This window comes from Colossoma macropomum, unplaced genomic scaffold (assembly GCF_904425465.1).
Source record: "Colossoma macropomum unplaced genomic scaffold, Colossoma_macropomum, whole genome shotgun sequence".
Taxonomy (NCBI): domain Eukaryota; kingdom Metazoa; phylum Chordata; class Actinopteri; order Characiformes; family Serrasalmidae; genus Colossoma; species Colossoma macropomum.
Window position 1 is genome coordinate 20,033 of NW_023494986.1, and position 18,236 is coordinate 38,268.

Genomic DNA, 18,236 nt, shown 5'->3' on the forward strand with positions numbered 1-18,236 from the left:
AAAAACCCAAACAAAAAAAATTGCAAACCGTTTAACCAAACTGAAGATGAACAACAGAGATTGCCTCGCTGTCCTCTGTGTCCTTGGTGTAGAGATCCTCAACACTTCTTCTCTGAACTCTGACTTGCACGTCATCCTCTGGTCAGTCCAGCCAGGCACAGATGTCAGCAAGTACAGGCCAGGAGGAACCTAGCTCAGAATAATTCCACATGAATTAAAGCATGCTTAAAACTGGATTCAACAACATTTGAGGAAATTCATACACACCCACAAATAATAGCAATAATTTTTTGTCAAATATTATCATACTAACATCTGCTCATTTGCACACAAAGTTTAGCGAAATCAAGCCCAGAGTTGGTCAATAATGGTGTTCAACAGCGTTTTGCTACACGTCACAGCTTCTCTGGATTTCTTCCACGTGGCAGACCACAGTCCTCAACCTATGGCACTGGGTCCATGGTGAACCCAGCAAGGTGGACAGAAAAATCAACAAAATGAGGTAAATAAAAACATGGCAGAGGCTGAAGAAACTGTGTGGATATTGAGGTAGTGCTCCTTACTGAAGAAAGACTTACCCAGACTCATGTCCACATAAAACACATGATCCCATCCTGCCAAATCAGAGGGAAAACTATGCCAGGCTTGCTTTCATTTTCAGAGCTCAAGGGTAGTTTTTTTGCATCTCAGCCTTGCAGAGTTTTCCCTCTGATTTGGCAGGATGCGATCAAGTGCCAGTACCTACAAAGAAAAATACAAAATTAACCATGGCATAAATGCAAAACAAAGCATTTCAATAAGAATCTTGAATTCTTGAAGAATTAGGCCTTTGCTTTATGTTGAAGACCGCAAGGGAGTCTGCTGTTCGGACAGCCAGTGGAAGCGACACAGAAACACACAGACATGCAAAAATGTTAAGATGTAAGAAATATGAGAACATGAATCTAATAATTAAATCTAAAGGATGTACAAAACACAGTCTAACGAATCCTGTAGCCGATTCAAATCCTGGCGGTGGTCGACGTAGGCTGCTGAACGCAGAAGGTGCAGGTGTCTTTGTGAAGTTCTGGTCCCTCTGCCGTCTGCAGTCTCTAATCCAGGAGGAATGGTGTCTTCGTGAAGTCCAGGTCCTTCTGCTGTCTGAAATCCTGAATCCAGGAAGGACGCTTCACCGGATCCCTGCACAGAAAACAGTGGAAAAGACAAAGAATGGGAGGAGAAAATACTCCTAGCATGGTTTAATAAAATCTAGGGGTGTGTAATATTAAAAATCTAAAAAGACAAAATAAGAAGAATTCAGACTTCCATTGTAGTGGTGATTGGATGTGATGTTCGACCTCAGCGCTCCCACTGGTCAACATTTAGGGGTCTGGTTACAGACGACAGCGCCTGCACCTGAAAACAAAACACTCACACAGAAACACACAGACATGCAAAAATGTTAAGAAGTAAGAAATATGAAAACATGAATCTAATAATTAAATCTAAAGGATGTACAAAACACAGTCTAACGAATCCTGTAGCCGATTCAAATCCTGGCAGTGGTCGACGTAGGCTGCTGAACGCACAAGGTGCAGGTGTTTTTGTGAAGTTCTGGTCCCTCTGCCGTCTGCAGTCTCTAATCCAGGAGGAATGGTGTCTTCGTGAAGTTCTGGTCCTTCTGCTGTCTGAAATCCTGAATCCAGGAAGGACGCTTCACCGGATCCCTGCACAGAAAACAGTGAAAAAGACAAAGAAAGAGAGGAAAAAAAAATATTCCTAGCATGGTTTAATAAAATCTGGGGTTTTGCAATATTTAAAACCTAAAAAGACAAAATAAGGAGGATATAGACTTCCATTGTGGTGATGAGTGGATGTGATGTTCCACCTCAGCGCTCCCACTGGTCAACATTTATGGGGTCTGGTTACAGACGACAGTGCCTGCACCTGAAAACAAAACACTCACACAGATATGCAAAAATGTTAATTAAAAAAAATATGAAAACATGAATCTAATAATTAAATCTAAAGGATGTACAAAACATAGTCTAACGAGTCCTGTAGCCCATGAAAATCCTGGCGGTGGTCGACGTAGGCTGCTGAACGCAGACGGTGCAGGTGTCTTTGTGAAGTTCTGGTCCCTCTGCCATCTGCAGTCTCTAATCCAGGAGGAATGGTGTCTTCGTGAAGTCCAGGTCCTTCTGCTGTCTGAAATCCTGAATCCAGGAATGACGCCTCACCGGATCCCTGTATAGAAAACAGTGGAAAAGACAAAGAAAGGGAGGAGAAAGTATTCCTAGCATGGTTTAATAAAATCTGGGGGTGTGTAATATTAAAAATCTAAAAAGACAAAATAAGAAGAATTTAGACTTCCATTGTGGTGATGAGTGGATGTGATGTTTGACCTCAGCGCTCCCACTGGTCAACATTTAGGGGCTCTGTTTACAGATGACAGTGACTGCACCTGAAAACAAAACACTCACACAGAAACACAGACAAGTAAAAATGTTAAGAACTAAGAAACATGAAAGCATGAATCTAATAAGTAAATCTAAAGGATGTACAAAACACAGTCTAACGAATCCTGTAGCCGATTCAAATCCTGGCAGTGGTCGTTAAGGGCTGCTGAACGCACAAGGTGCAGGTGTCTTCATGAAGTTCTGGTCCCTCTGCCGTCTGCAGTCTCTAATCCAGGAGGAATGGTGTCTTCGTGAAGTCCAGGTCCTTCTGCTGTCTGAAATCCTGAATCCAGGAAGGACGCTTCACCGGATGCCTGCATAGAAAACAGTGGAAAAGACAAAGAAAGGGAGGAGAAAATACTATTTTTAATCCATGTTTGTCTACACTGGTTTAACTTTATGAGTACTATCAGTGAGTTTTAAAGATTCATTTGCCCATTAAAATGACTAAAATGCAATAAGTACAATAAACAGAATCACTACTGTCAAACATTAAGCCTGTAGAATATCAGTAATCTGAGGAATTTTCATTTAAGGCAAGTTTGATACAATCAGGTCAAATTTTGGTAGTAATAATGTCCAAAAGTAAGTCTTAATAACAGTTACACTCCTACAAGCTGTGTTAAATCAACACATCTAAAATATCATTATACAGTGTAAATGGATGTGATTATTTTATAATAACTGAACTTAATAGTACAGAACAGTTAACATGTATTTACTCACATAAACACAGATATAGAACTGTGGGGTAATTTCTGTGTGGGTTCTTTAGAACTGCTCTGGTGGGTGAAACATCCTACAGAAAGTAAACATTGCAGGCACCACTTAAGGTGGAACAATATTTAAGATGGAGTGGACAATTTCACATAAAAGCTTGAGGCTCACGGCTCAAGGCTGTAACTGCTGATTATTTAAGGTGGAACAGAAAACAAACAGGAATGAAACTTCAGCCTCGTACGAAGAGTAAAGCGTTTTGGCGGGAATACAGATGTTCACTTCCTGTAAGATGTTCCACCCATTAGCTCAGCAAAGGAGAGACAGAGTTAAACTACCTTAGAGTCTCTTTAGTTCTCCGCTCCTCCTCAGCGCTTCCACAAACGGAGGCTGATCTCGGACTGCGGGAAATTAAATAACCACGCGCGCGCACAGATTAAGGCCTTAAATCAGTCACTCTGATTTTCCCGCCTTCCGCTTCAGTGTTGCAAACCGCGCCAAAATGACCAGAAGAAAAAAACAAGCGCTGAGCTGAATCTGGACTTCTTACTCCAGATTCCCTCCACCTTAAACGGGGCAGCTGGTACAGTCCGCCGCCTCGGGCCCGTTTGAGGGGCGACACAGTTTAACTGCTGCATCACTGAAGGTGGAACTGAACATTTAACTGAGAAGCCTGAGGCGCGAAGCTGTGACTGCTGACCATTTAAGGTGGAACGGACAATTCAGAAAGGATTTTAACTCAAGCCTCGTAAGAAGAGTGAACCGTTTTCGCGGGAAATTCAGGGTAAAAAACTCAGGGTGAAGCTCTAAGGCTTTAATCTGCGCGGCTGAGTTTAGTTGAGTGATGAATTCTTTCCCACAGACGACAGACATGAATCTCTGTTTGTAGAAGCGCAGAATTATAGCACTTCACAGCAGTTTAACCCTCTCTCTCTCTCTCTCTCTCTCTCCTTCACTGAGCTGAGAAGCAGAACTCCCAGAGAACCATCCTGACTGTTCTGCTGAAAATCACAGCTTGGTTCTGCACTGATGTTGTTCAGAGAACCCGACAGACTTCAAGTTGAGGTGAGTGAGTTACAGAGAGCAGCAGCGCAGGTCTTACCTACTGACCGTCCAACACAAATGAGCGGAGCTCCGTCCACAGCTGTATATGTACCCTTTCCAGCTTCCCATAGTGCACCACTACTGTACCACGTGTTCTGTTAAAACCTTATTTATTCATTTTATTTAAATGTAATATTTTACTGTATTGAATACTTTAGTTTTTGTTTGTTTTTTGTTTCTTATTTGTTTACATTAAAACAGTTTCTGCTGCTCAAAAACAAAATAATAAAAACAACATTTCTTTTGAAGCTGTACTTTGTGGAAAGTTGTAATATATAAACTTCGAGGCGTCAAAGCTTTCTTTACTTTTTCAGAACCTGCTGATTCTCACACTGAATCAAAGCCTGTATCAAAGTCACTGTTCTCACATTACTATGAAGTCTGGAGCTTCGGCAAAGCATGGAGCTGTTTTGAAAGGTGTGGCTCTCTCAAGCTATAAGAGAGGTCAGAAAGCACTGATCATGTATTTGTCACAGAGAACGACCATCTTCCTGAAGCACATTCACACCCATCTAACGAATAAATGAATAAGTACATAGATTAATAGAAAGAAATGACTGTTTGAGAGAAAACATACATCTATCTACAGGAAATGATTTATGGAGCCAGTGACCCTGCAGAGAGAACGACAGAGCTTAAGAACTGCAGTTTGGGTCACCATAAGAGAGACTTCAACTGTTTCAGGTAGTGAATTCACTCCTTTTAGGCTCTGGTGAGCATCTGTGAAGTTGAACTTATGCTTAATCAAAAGCTTCACTTGTATGTTACTTTTCAGTGCGATATCATGCAAAAAAGAGTAAGTCAGCTTTAGCTGCTTAGGCTTCTTTGTGTTTGTATTAAAGTAATCATTTTGTGGACCATGTACTAACAGGCCAGTCATCAGCCCAGCTGATCTTAAGCCCTGTCAGTCATCATCTGTGTGAAGATGTTGCAGCAGAGGTCATGATGGCTAATGGCTTCAGTGAGGTCGGCCAACACATCCAGTTTCATTAAAATGTGTAACATTAGGTCTGTTGAAGAAAAAAGTGGCCATTATAATACTAAAACTGAATTTGTACTAAAAAACCTAAACCAGCTTTATCATTTTTCTGTTATTTTGGATCTGAAACTGTTAGTGTGTTTATACTGAGAATATATTGTAACATACTCAGATGAATGTTTTCTTACTCTCATGTTCAGTTTTTGGAGATTTGGACTGTCTGATGTCTTTATTGCATGGAGGAAATTGCAAAGAGCAATGTTTAAGCTACATTACAGTCATCCTAAGCTTTAATGGAACATATAGATGAAAAATTTAAAGTATAGTGTAGCCATTTAGAACAAAGATCATTTGCATTAAATAGACTTGAAATAGCACTTATTGCTTGGGGTATTCATATGATGGCTGCTCTCCCTGAATATATCTAAAAGACTTCTGTAAAATAGATCCTGCCATTACTATTAAGTTAGGAAGAAAGTGGGAAAAAGTAAACATCTGTAACATGAATCCGCCTTACTGTCAAATTGAGGCCTGTAATTTTGTGCATATTCATATGTGCATGTATGAATGTGTGTTTGAGCTACATTTAGACTTAATAAAGCCCAAGCTGACGCTGTATTCTCTGAATGTAGGTGTTGGTATTGGTGCTTACAGTTTTGGAAGCTGTATGAATTTGACATGTGTGGTCCTCTACAATCCATTCCTGGAGGATTTGCATCTGTTCAGTGGATGTGAATATTAATTACTACCACTGGCACCTAACCTAACAATTTTCACTAATATTTGGACAATGTCTTACTTTGAAACTGAGAGTGGGATCATGGTTTATGCTCATTGTTATAGCTACCTGAAAATCAAGTACATTTCTTGTCAGTCAGCAATTCACAACTCATGATATTAGAAATAGTATGTTGTTATCTTGTAGACATCATTGTAAAAAGTTATCTAATTGTCTTTGCTGTAAAATAGTGCTTACAAATTTGAGTGTTGTAATAAGGAGACATTAGAGGGGCCTCACAATATGCACGAGATGAGCTACCTGTTAATTACATAGCAAATAATTTGAAGATTTTTTTTTTCAAATGACAATTGCATGTACTAAAAAATTCACAATTAAATAAGAATTAAATCATTTCAATAAAATTATGAAGAATTACTTGCTGCCTTACTTTCATATTGAGGACAAAAAGGCTGAACGTTGTCTGTTGCACAGTTATCTGTAAAAGAAGTTCTAATCTTTTCAAATCTGAGCTCTACATAAAACGACTGAGTTAAAACAACAAATGGTCAGTGTTTCCTGAAAAAAAAACACTTTCAGTTTTTCACATAGTATAAAATATACTAACTGGCTAGAGTGGTAGCTTTTGACCTGTGTAACCCTGGACTTGCTAAGACTGTTCCTAGTGGTCTTGAATCTGTTATAGAAAGGAAAATGAAAAAGAATTACAGCCACCACATCATGTTTGATAGATAGAGATACACTATATTGCTGAAAGTATTCGCTCATCTGCCTTCACACGCATATGAACTTGAGTGACATCCCATACTTAATCCATAGTGTTTAATATGATGTCTCCCCACCCTTTACAGCTATAACAGCTTCAACTCTTCTGGGAAGGCTTTCCACAAGGTTTAGGATTGAGTTTATGGGAATTTTTGACCATTCTTCCAGAAGCGCATTTGTGAGGTCAGACACTGATGTTGGACAAGAAGGCCTGGCTCATAGTCTCCACTCTAATTCATCCCAAAGGTGTGCTATTGGGTTGAGGTCAGGACTCTGTGCAGGCCAGTCAAGTTCTTCCACACCAAACTTGCTCATCCATGTCTTTATGGACCTTGCTTTGTGTACTGGTGCACAGTCATGTTGGAATAGGAAGGGGCCAAACTCCCCAAACTGTTCCCACAAAGTTGAGAGCATGAAATTGTCCGAAATCTCTTGGTCTGCTGAAGCATTAAGAGTTCCTTTAACTGGAACTAAGGGGCCGAGCCCAACTCCTGAAAAACAACCCCACACCATAATTCTCCCCCGCCAAACTTTAGACTTGGCACAATCCAGTCAGACACGTACCGTTCTCCTGGCAACCTCCAAACCCAGACTCATCCATCGGATTGCCAGACAGAGAAGTGTGATTCGTCACTCCAGAGAAAACGTCTCCACTGCTCTAGAGTTCAGTGGTGGCGCTTTACACCACTGCATTCAACGCTTTGCACTGTGCTTGGTGATGTAAGGCTTGGATGCAGCTGCTCGGGCATGGAAACCCATTCCATGAAGCTCTCTACGCTGTTCTTGAGCTAATCTGAAGGCCACATGAAGTTTGGAGGTCTGTAGCGATTGACTCTGCAGAAAGTTGGCGACCTCTGCGCACTATTTGCCTCAGCATCCGCTGACCCCGCTCTGTAATTTACGTGGCCAAACCACTTCGTGGCTGAGTTGCTGTCGTTCCCAAATGCTTCCACTTTGTTATAATACCACTGACAGTTGTGACTGTGGAATATTTAGTAGCGAGGAAATTTCACGACTGGACGTCCTGAGAGTGACCCATTCCTTCACAAATGTTTGTAGAAGACAGACAGACAGACAGACAGACAGATAGATAGATAGATATGTAGATAGATATGTAGATAGATATGTAGATAGATAGAGATGTAGATAGATAGAGATGTAGATAGATAGATAGATAAATATGTAGATAGATAGATAGATAAATATGTAGATAGATAGATAGATAGATAGATGGATAGATAGATAGATAGATAGATAGATAGACAGACAATATCTATCTATCTATCTATCTATGTACATGTTTATCTATCTATCTATCTACATATCTATCTATCTATCTATCTATCTATCTACATATCTGTTGGTTTTATGGACTACTTATTGGAAATGACCATTTTACAATGTGTACTGACAAGTTTGGGGATTTTGGCTGCCAATTACTTAAAGATTCTACAATTCAATATAATAGTCCACTGATTGTTGATAACGAGAGTGGATATGTGTTCAGTAGATATCCTAACTGAAAAGAGAAGCAATGATCAGTCTAACAATGAAAAGCCAATGTGGAAAACCTGTAAACAATGTTGCGCTACATGCGTAAATCAAGCGCTATGTTGTGGTTCATGATTGACAGGCTCGTGAGGTGACGTGCAGTAGGCCAGGTCGGATGTGGGCGGGGTTGGATGTCCAACTGCGCCTTCCTACAGCTGAACGCACTGGTCTTTCACACATACAGCGTTTGAGCTGCAGAGAGACGGTTACACAGACAGTCCTGCTTCAGACGGACAGACAGTCACATCGGTCACTCTGATCAATAAACACATACGTTATAAAAAGTGCATGGCCTGTCTCTCTGTCTGTGTGTCTGTCCTCCACAGCGCTCTGACTGTGATTAGGAGAGAGTTTCAGGCCTGGTGGACCAGTCAGGAAATCTGTCTGCAGCTCAGAATGACTGACTGGTGTTTCGTCATGAACTAAATAAAAGCAGCGTTTGTAAAGTTTGTACACGGTTCTCTGTTTGATCTTCACTGATCTTCACGGCTTATTTCAGTGTATTTTGTTGCGTGTCTGGGACTCGCGCAGGTTGTGTGAACATGCTGACCTGTTAACCTGGGCGCCAAAATGAAAAGCAAGACTATTTGTGTGGAGGCGGCGCGTTTGAATAAATAGCAAGCTGGAGCACTGCTTCTTTACCTTCTCAATGCAGGGGTCTCGCTGAGACTCACAGTAAAGCAGCCCCCACTGAAAACAGCCACACAAACCATGAAGAGGGTCTGCTGGTTCCTGGTGGTGTCCAGTAGGTACTGATGGTGTTTAGTGTCCTCCTGATGGCTGATATCACAGTGTAAAGGACTCTAATGGTTCTAATGGTCTTTATTCAGCCGATGCCGATCCAAAAATGCGCAGAGTTTTGTGTATGAAAAGTTTTAACACCTCAATGCGTTTTAAAACTTTGTACACACATCACTTTAAATATAAAGGAGACACAAATGGAGCGTCTTATATACACAAGACTGAAGTCTGACCTGCCAGGTAACTTTTTCTTTTTCATTTCTTGTCCACTGGACGCTCCTGTCAGGCGACGTTGGGGAAGTGGGCTATGAGTCATTCCTTCAGGAGCTGATGTGAATGACATCATCACTCTGAATCTGTTCTCTTTTATTGTTTTATCACCCCTCCAGGTTCAGGTAGGCATCAGGCAGAGGGAAACCCTGGAAGAGTGGCAGCGCAATATGTCCATCACCTTGACATCAACGACCTCAGGACATATGGTGGTCCTCCAGGTGGGCCTCTACATTAGTGCGAGCTAGAAAGCTGCTCCGCCCTTTTCAGTGAAGCCCAAAGACATTAAAATGCATAATACTGAGGAGAACTTGCTGCTCTTGAGATGAACGGTGTGTGTATAGAGGCTGAAAGGAAGTTTAGTGTAGACTATAAATACGATCCTCTGACTAAAGTGCTTCTTACCAGGACCAGATGAACTTGGGAACATCTGCCACTTTTACAAGAGCACCAGAAATGATCCAGACCGAGAAGAACCTTCAAGCATAGAGATATTGAAATAGTTGTATGTAGTTCATCCCCACAAAACTCCTAGATAATAGAAAAAACAAACCAGGCCTTACCTGACTTCAGTGGACCAGTACACCGTGTCCAGCTACAAACCAAGACATACATGCTGGAGTGGCCTGTGAATAAGCTGTGTTTGTTACAACAGGACATCAAACAGACGAGGACTTACAGCTGAGAGTTAAATAGTTATTCTCAGTTTAATGGTTTGTGGTTCTTAGTATTTAAGTTGATAATTGCTTAATGTCTCTGCCTGACCAGATAGAGGTTGATGATACAAGAGCCACAATAAGGGAAATACTGAAATTGAGGAAACATAAACATTCAGCATAATTTGTAGTGCATGTTTGGAATGAATATGAAACTACTGGTGGTTCTGGTTAATATTGTGCTCCACTAGGGGGCAGTAATGTATTAGTCTGCTCAGTTGCAGAGCTGCAACAGACACTAGAGCAACACAGTTCTTTCAGGCTGTGTGACAGTAAATCAAGTTCAGTAAACTTCTTTTTTTAATTGAATGTCATTGAAAATTAATGTTTGGCTGAAACATGGAGTGGACTTTATGAATACTGGAACAAACTTCCATGGGAATGTGTTCAGTTCTTTGCTGGAACGTGTTCCTCTCAGAAGTCAGACCAGTTAAACCAGTTCATGTGTGAAAGGTCAGAGTAACTGAAATGAAGACTTTTAGTCTAAACTTTAACTGGTGATCTCTGTCAGATCTGCAGCAGAGTGTAGTGTCAGATCCTCTGGTGACGTAATGAGACTGAAATGAGCTCCAACCAGTTTCTCTGGTTCTAAAGGAAACAAAGTTCAGCCGTGTTCTGGTTCAGTCTGGACTGAGACAGAGTGATCTAAAGGCTCCAGTGGGAGAAGATACTCTACTGAAATGGAGATGAAGTGTCTGTGTTGGTGGTCAGTGATGTTTCTCTTGTAGACCTGCTGTAAATGAACACAGATGAAGGAGGACTTTCTCACTGAAGACGTCTAGACAAACCTCAGAAAAGGTAACAGTGCTTTCAGTTCCTCACAGATATCACTGAGGAGTCCTCTGATCTGCATTAATAACTATCTTTATTTTAATAACACCTTTATACTTAGCTTATCACAGAGAAATTATACACAACATTCATAAAACAATAAGAGGACACTAATTAAAATCTAAAGTAGATAAATATGATGTTAATAAGACAGTTTATTAAAATCAAGAGTAAATAAATATAATTTTAATGACAGTTTATTAAAATCTAAATAGGAGTAAATAAGGTGTTAATGTCCTTGTTAAATGTGAATGTTGAGGATGAGACAGTAACATTATTGATAATGATTATCAGGATTATAGAGGTGATCAGTTATACAGTTTGTTTATACTGAGATTCTATCAGTAAATTCAGTTTATTAATAATGAACTGAGAGATCAGACAGAGACAGTAACATTATTGATAATGATTATCAGGATTATAGAGGTGATCAGTTCTACTATCTGTTTATACTGAGATTCTATCAGTAAATACAGTTTATTAATAATGAACTGATAGATCAGACAGAGATAGTAACATTATTGATAATGATTATCAGGATTATAGAGGTGATCAGTCCTACTGTCTGTTTATACTAAGATTCTATCAGTAAATACAGTTTTGTAAAAGTTCAGTTCATCAGTCTCTGAGTGTTTCCATCAGCTACTCTTATATGAAGATCCTGAAGATGCCATAGCAGGATTAGTCCTGTGGAACTAAAGAGAACCTAACTGTAGCCTAATGGAGAGTCTGAGCCTCTATTAGCTCTGAGTAGAGTGGTCATCTGTACACGGCTGAACTACAGCAGGTCAGAGTGATGGACCATTTACTGAGAGATCAGATTACTGTTCCACTCCAACACCGTCCACCTGAGAATGACCACACAGTTCTGGATCAGTATTACACAGGGACATTATTATGGAGATCAGATGAAGCTGAAATATGAGATTTACATCGTCACAATGTCACTGTTTATTCAACACTGTTTCCATCATCATGTATCACACATAATTTAAACTGAAGCGATGGAATTCTCAGCTGGTAAGCAGGTGAATGGTATTGTGGGATTGTCTTTGCTGAGAAGGATACATGCGATGCTGCCTTCAGATTTGGTCAAAATAAGGCACCTTAAAAGGCAGCTGCCTTAGGCTGCATAGTGTGCAGTTCTGTGTGATGGACAGTCTGAGCTCTACAGTAGATTCCTGCATCTGCTTCAACCACCTCTCTAGTAGTAAATAGTGCTGAATAAATTTTAAAGAAAAAAACATACATTGACCAATGAAAATGTTATCTAGTATCTTATAAGATGCTAGTTTCATATGTTGTAGTTATATTTATTATCCAGGCATTATTTCATGCTACATTAATGATGTGTTCACAGAGAGCAGCATCTCCAGTGTCCAGCTGTGTGTGGAGAGTAAAACCTCAGTGATGGAGCTTCATCACTCCAGCAGTGGAGGAAGAACCTCTGATTCAAAGTGAGTAACTTTATATCAGCTCTTAACCTGATTAAACAGAAAGAGGAAATCGTGACTTATGATCAGACTAAATGAGTCTTAGTGAAGAACACAATTACTCAGCACTTTAATCTCACTGTGGATGAACTTTTCTCAGAGTAAAGCGTGCAGCATCTCCAGAACCCAGCTTTGTGTCTGAGAAGAGGTACCGGTCCATGGAGAACCCTTCTGTATTCAGCAGAGGAGGAGGAGAACCCAGCTGTGTGTCTATGAAGAGTAACTGGTTCATGGGGGAACCTCCTAAACTCAACAGAGGAGGAGGAGAACCCAGCTGTGTGTCTGTGAAAAGTGACCGGTCCATGGGGAACCCTCCTGTATTCAGCAGTGGAGGAGGAGAACCCAGCTGTGTGTCTATGAAGAGTGACGAGTCCATGATGTTACCAGCACAGTCCAGTGGAGGGAGAGGATCCTCTGACTCGGGGTAAATAACTGCTACGAGTAAACAGCAGCTCTGACAGTGAATCATTGTAAACATGTATCTGAGCTCTGGTTCATTAAACCAGCTCTAAATGCTGTTTTAATCTGTAAGATCTGTAAAAAAACAAACAGATCTGCTTTGATTATTAGGTTTAAAGAAAGTGAAAGGACATGAGCTGCTCAGGCATGAGAGCACCATTTCAGAGAAGCTCCCAATTCACTTCTATTCATTTTGGGACTGTGGTGAACATATGTTAACCAGTAATTCATAGCAATGTTAATTTAATCAAAATTTTATGTTTGATGATGTTTATTGCAACAAATATTATTTACCAGTAGAGACAGAAAATCACAGTATAAAACTTAAAGTGAATAATTACATTTTTATAAACTTTTATAAAGTGTTTATGTACTATTTATGTTATATATTTTTAATTTGTATGAATTTTACTAGTTATTAATGCATTACTTTAATTTGATAAATGCTTTATTTTGAATGTATTGTTAAATGATACCACTAATAATAATGATACTAGTAATAAGATTAATAGTAGTATCACTTTCAACATGCTCACAATTTGCTGAGCAGCTTCTATAACCAGGTTGGTTATTTTCACTGTACACTGAGATTTGTGTCATTAAGGCATCTGCAGAGTCTCATTGGCTAACTTAATATCAGCTTAGTGAGACAGAGACCCAAACAGGGCCACACGTCTCAGTACAGGTTTGATTCTGACTGACTGCTGCTCAGATCACAGTGTGTTAGTGATCCTTTAACTATTAATAACCAGTTCTATAATATTTAAAACCAAATTTAACCTCAATTAATGTTATAGAAATTATATTACTACATTATTGGCTGGGAATATTTATAATTGTTAGTTATAGAGAAATCAAAAGCAAAAAACATAATGTTAAGTTATCTTGGGAATTTGAGGTAAACTAAAAATATTTTTTTTAACTAAACAGCTCAAATCTAATGAAATGTACGGTAAATTGATTATTATGGGTATTTGTATTAATGATGTTTAAGTTACTGTGTTTGGTCCTGATTAGGCAGCACTCCACACAAACAGCACTGCAGATAAACACTCTGGCAGATATTCACCAACCAGTGGATGACATCCTTCACAGAGTCTTAGAGAGACACAAAACCAGCATTAAGAACAAGTACGAGAGCTTATTTGAGGGAATCAGAACAGAAGAGAATAAAACCCTCCTGAACAGGATTTACGCACAGCTCTACATCATAGAGGGAGAGAGTGAAGGAGTGAATGAAGAACATGAGGTTCTACAGATGGAGAAAACATCCAGGAGACACTTACAAGACTCTCCAATCAACTGCTTAGACATCTTTAAACCTCTACCAGGTCCTGGAGGAGAAACACAAGAAGAGAACATTAGAGCTGTGAAGGCTGACAGAAAAGAAGATAACAGACCAAAAGAGCCAGAGCTCAGAAGTGTTCTGACTAAAGGCATCGCTGGAATTGGAAAAACTGTCTCTGTGCAGAAGTTCATTCTGGACTGGGCTGAAGGAAAAGCCAATCAGGATGTAGAGCTCATGTTTGTGCTTCCATTCCGGGAGCTGAACCTGATTAAAGATGATCAATATAGTCTTCATGGACTTCTGTGTGACTTCCATCCTGAGCTCAAAGATCTGGACCCAAAGATTTATGATCAGCTCAAAGCTGTGTTTATATTTGATGGTCTGGATGAAAGTAGAATTCCACTGAACTTTGAACAGTGTGAGAAAGTATCTGACATCACCATGACATCATCAGTGGGAGTGTTGATGACAAACCTCATCAAAGGAGAGCTGCTTCCCTCTGCTCTGATCTGGATAACCTCCCGACCAGCAGCAGCCAATCAGATCCCTCCTAAATACATCAAGCGTGTGACAGAAATTCAGGGATTCAGTGACCCACAGAAGGAGGAGTACTTCAGGAAGAGGATCAGTGATGAAGACCAAGCCAAGAAAATCATCTCCCACATTAAGAGAGCGAGGAGCCTCCACATCATGTGCCACATTCCAGTCTTCTGCTGGATCTCAGCCACTGTTCTTCAGCAGATCATGAAACAGCGTCATACAGAAGTCCCTAAAACTCTGACTGAAATGTACTCACACTTCCTGCTCACTCAGACAAACATGAACAATGAGAAGTATGAGGAGAAAGATGAGAGATACCCAAAGAATTTGCTGGAGTCCAACAGAACCGTTATACTGAAACTGGCTGAACTGGCTTTCAAACAGCTGATGATGGGCAATGTGATGTTCTATGAAGAGGACCTGAGAGAGAGCAGCATTGATGTAACTGAAGCCTCAGTGTATTCTGGGATTTACAGTGAGATCTTTAGGGAGGAATGTGTGCTTCACCAGAGGAAGGTCTACTGCTTTTTTCATCTGAGCTTTCAGGAGTTCCTGGCTGCTGTTTATGTGTTTCACTGCTATGAGAGCAACAACATGGAGGGACTGCAGATATTTAACCCACTAAACAGTGAGACGTCTGAGAACGATCTACTGAGGTTTCCTTTCGAACGGTACAGAGAGTGGTCTACGAATATTCTACTGAGGTTTCCTTTCCAACAGTACAGAGAGTGGTCTAAGTATGTTCTACTGGATGAGGTTCTGATGGGAGCAGTAAACAAAGCTGTAGAGAGTCAGAATGGACACCTGGATCTTTTCCTCCGTTTCCTGCTGGGCATCTCACTGGAGTCCAATCAGAGACGCCTACAGAGTCTACTGACCCCAACACAGAGCAGCTCAGAGAGAACTACAGAGCACATCAAGAGGTTAATCAAAGGAGAAGATAAATATCACATCTCCACTGAGAGATTCATCAATCTGTTCCTCTGTCTGTCTGAAATGAATGACGCGTCTCTCTCCAGAGAGATTCAAGAGTATGTAAACTCAGAGAGACACTCAGAGGAGAAGCTCTCTCCTGGACAGTGTTCAGTACTAGCCTATATGATTCTGAACTCAGAGGAGGTTCTGGATGAGCTGGACCTGAAGAAATACAACACATCAGAGGAGGGTTATAGGAGACTGATCCCAGCTCTGACTGTCTGCAGAGAAGCTCGGTGAGTGTTACACCTACATTAATACAGCAGATTAATATCTGATTATTAATGATTGATTAAGGCTGAAAACATTAGAGCTTCAGTTCAGAAAATGAAAAATAAATTTCAGTTATTATAGTTATAGTTATTATGAAATGCTGCAGGTTTTAATAGAACTTTAATAAAAACCCCTATTTCTGGAGTTATGGCTGATTGTTATATTGTCAGTATATTCTGTGGTACATTGTGATATTGACATGTTGTGATAGAGCTCTTTAGTGTTAGAAACAATGAAAGCACGAAATTATTCAATTTAATAACCATAACTTATTAAATTTTCACTGTGAATATTTGAACATTTTTGTAAAACATATAACTGAGTAAATCTTGAAGAAGCATGTTAAACAGTAGCTTATTTGGATGCCATTACCTAATAAGTAAGATAAAACATGGCTCATTTACATGTTCTTCAATTAAACATATTAACAAATAAAGTTCAAGTGACCTTAAGTGTGGCTCTAGTTTATAGCGTTATAGTGTTAGGGGAGGGGTCACGCTAAGTATGGCTCTAGTTTTATAGCGTTATAGTGTTAGGAGAGGGGTCACGCTAAGTATGGCTCTAGTTTTATAGCGTTATAGTGTTAGGAGAGGGGTCACAGTAAGTATGGCTCTAGTTTTATAGTGTTATAGTGTTGGGGGGGGGCCACGCTAAGTATGGCTCTAATTTTAATAGTGTTATAGTGTTAGGGGAGGGGACATGCTAAGTATGGCTCTAGTTTTTATGGCATTATAGTGTTAGGTGAGGGGTCATGCTAAGTATGGCTCTAGTTTTATAGCATTATAGTGTTAGGTGAGGGGTCATGCTAAGTATGGCTCTAGTTTTATAGCGTTATAGTGTTAGGGGAGGGGTCACGCTAAGTATGGCTCTAGTTTTATAGCGTTATAGTGTTAGGGGAGGGGTCACGCTAAGTATGGCTCTATCTTTACAGCGTTATAGTGTTAGGGGAGGGGTCACGCTAAGTGTGACTAATTTTTATAGCATTATAATGTTAGGGGAGGGGTCACACTAAGTAAGACTCTAGTTTTTTATACCCTTGTCATTTTTGAGGTGGAGTCATGCTGATTGTGCTGCTAAACCAGATACTGAAACTTTTTATGGACACAACAGACTCAGTTATGTGTTACTGCTGAAATAAAGAATATAGGTTATATATTTATATGACTGTATAACATACATTGTTTTTTAAACTTGTGTTCATTCATTGATTTGCATCTAATTTTAATGAGAGGAACAAGGGATGAAAAAATCAGAAAGTGCGGGTCAGTATGGCTGTGGATAAGAGTTTGGAGTGGTGCACTGAGTGAGTACTTGCATTTCGGTGGGTGTCAGGCAAAGAAGTAATAGAGTTTCAGTGGTGGTAAAAATGAATGGGACTCTATGGGAGGAACGAAGGATGAAAAAATGACAAATAGAGGAGTGTGGGTCAGTGTGGCTGTGGATAAGAGCTTGGGGACTTGCCCTGAGTGAGTACTTGCATTTCGGTGGGTGTCGGGCAAAGAAGTAATAGAGTATGAGTGGTGGTGAAAATGAATGGGACTCTATGGGAGGAACGAAGGATGAAAAAACAACAAATAGAGGAGTGCGGGTCAGGATGGCTGTGGATTAGAGCTTGGGGACCTGCCCTGAATGACTACATGCATTTTGGCGACTGTCGGGCAAAGAAGTAATAGAGTCTGAGTGGTGGCAAAAATGAATGGGACTCAATGAGAGGAACGAAGGATGAAAAAATGACACAAAGAGGAGTGCGGGTCAGTATGGCGGTGGATTAGTTCTTGTGCTAGCTAAGTGCAATTCCACCTTTAAAGCAGTTCCACCTTGAGCATTAGGCTGTGAGGATGTGAGACATTGGGCTCCGTGTGTGAGTTTGTATGGGTGTGAGTTAAGGGCCCATTATGACATCATGTCTGGCATGCTGCCAACAGTCCGCTCAATGTAAGTCTATGAGAGAAACAAATGATGGAATAAAATGACAAACGGATGAGTGTGGGTCCGAACGACAGTGGATTCATGCTTGGGGGCCTGCCCTGAGATAGTGTATGAAAAACAGTGTCGATCGGGCAAGCAGAAGTACCTTAGATTGGCATGCAAATGTTTACCCCATTCATTCTCTATGGGAAAAAATTCCGCAAAATTCCCCTGCTACACGGAATCCGTGCATCCGATCAAAAAGCTGTATACAAGCACGCATCACACAATCAGGCTGGACAATCTGGAGTTGGAACAGAGTTGATATCTCAAAAGCTGCGGGATGAGTTACGCAGCAAAGACACGGCAGAAAAATAAGAATAAAAGAGAATAATATAAATTGGATAACAATATAGTTGATGAGGATGTCGCCATGGTAACCAGTTCGA

At 40.3% G+C, this 18,236-nt stretch overlaps 1 protein-coding gene across 1 annotated transcript in view; it reads left to right on the forward strand.

Moving 5' to 3' along the window:
• The first annotated feature begins 10,649 nt into the window (after positions 1 to 10,649).
• LOC118800643 overlaps positions 10,650 to 18,236 on the forward strand; it is a 57,311-nt gene continuing 49,724 nt past the window's right edge. The window contains 5 exon segments of the mRNA XM_036560900.1: positions 10,650 to 10,818; positions 12,212 to 12,308; positions 12,445 to 12,768; positions 13,821 to 15,842; positions 17,805 to 17,814. Coding sequence (XP_036416793.1) covers positions 12,262 to 12,308; positions 12,445 to 12,768; positions 13,821 to 15,842; positions 17,805 to 17,814 — 2,403 coding nt within the window. The 5' untranslated portion in view covers positions 10,650 to 10,818; positions 12,212 to 12,261.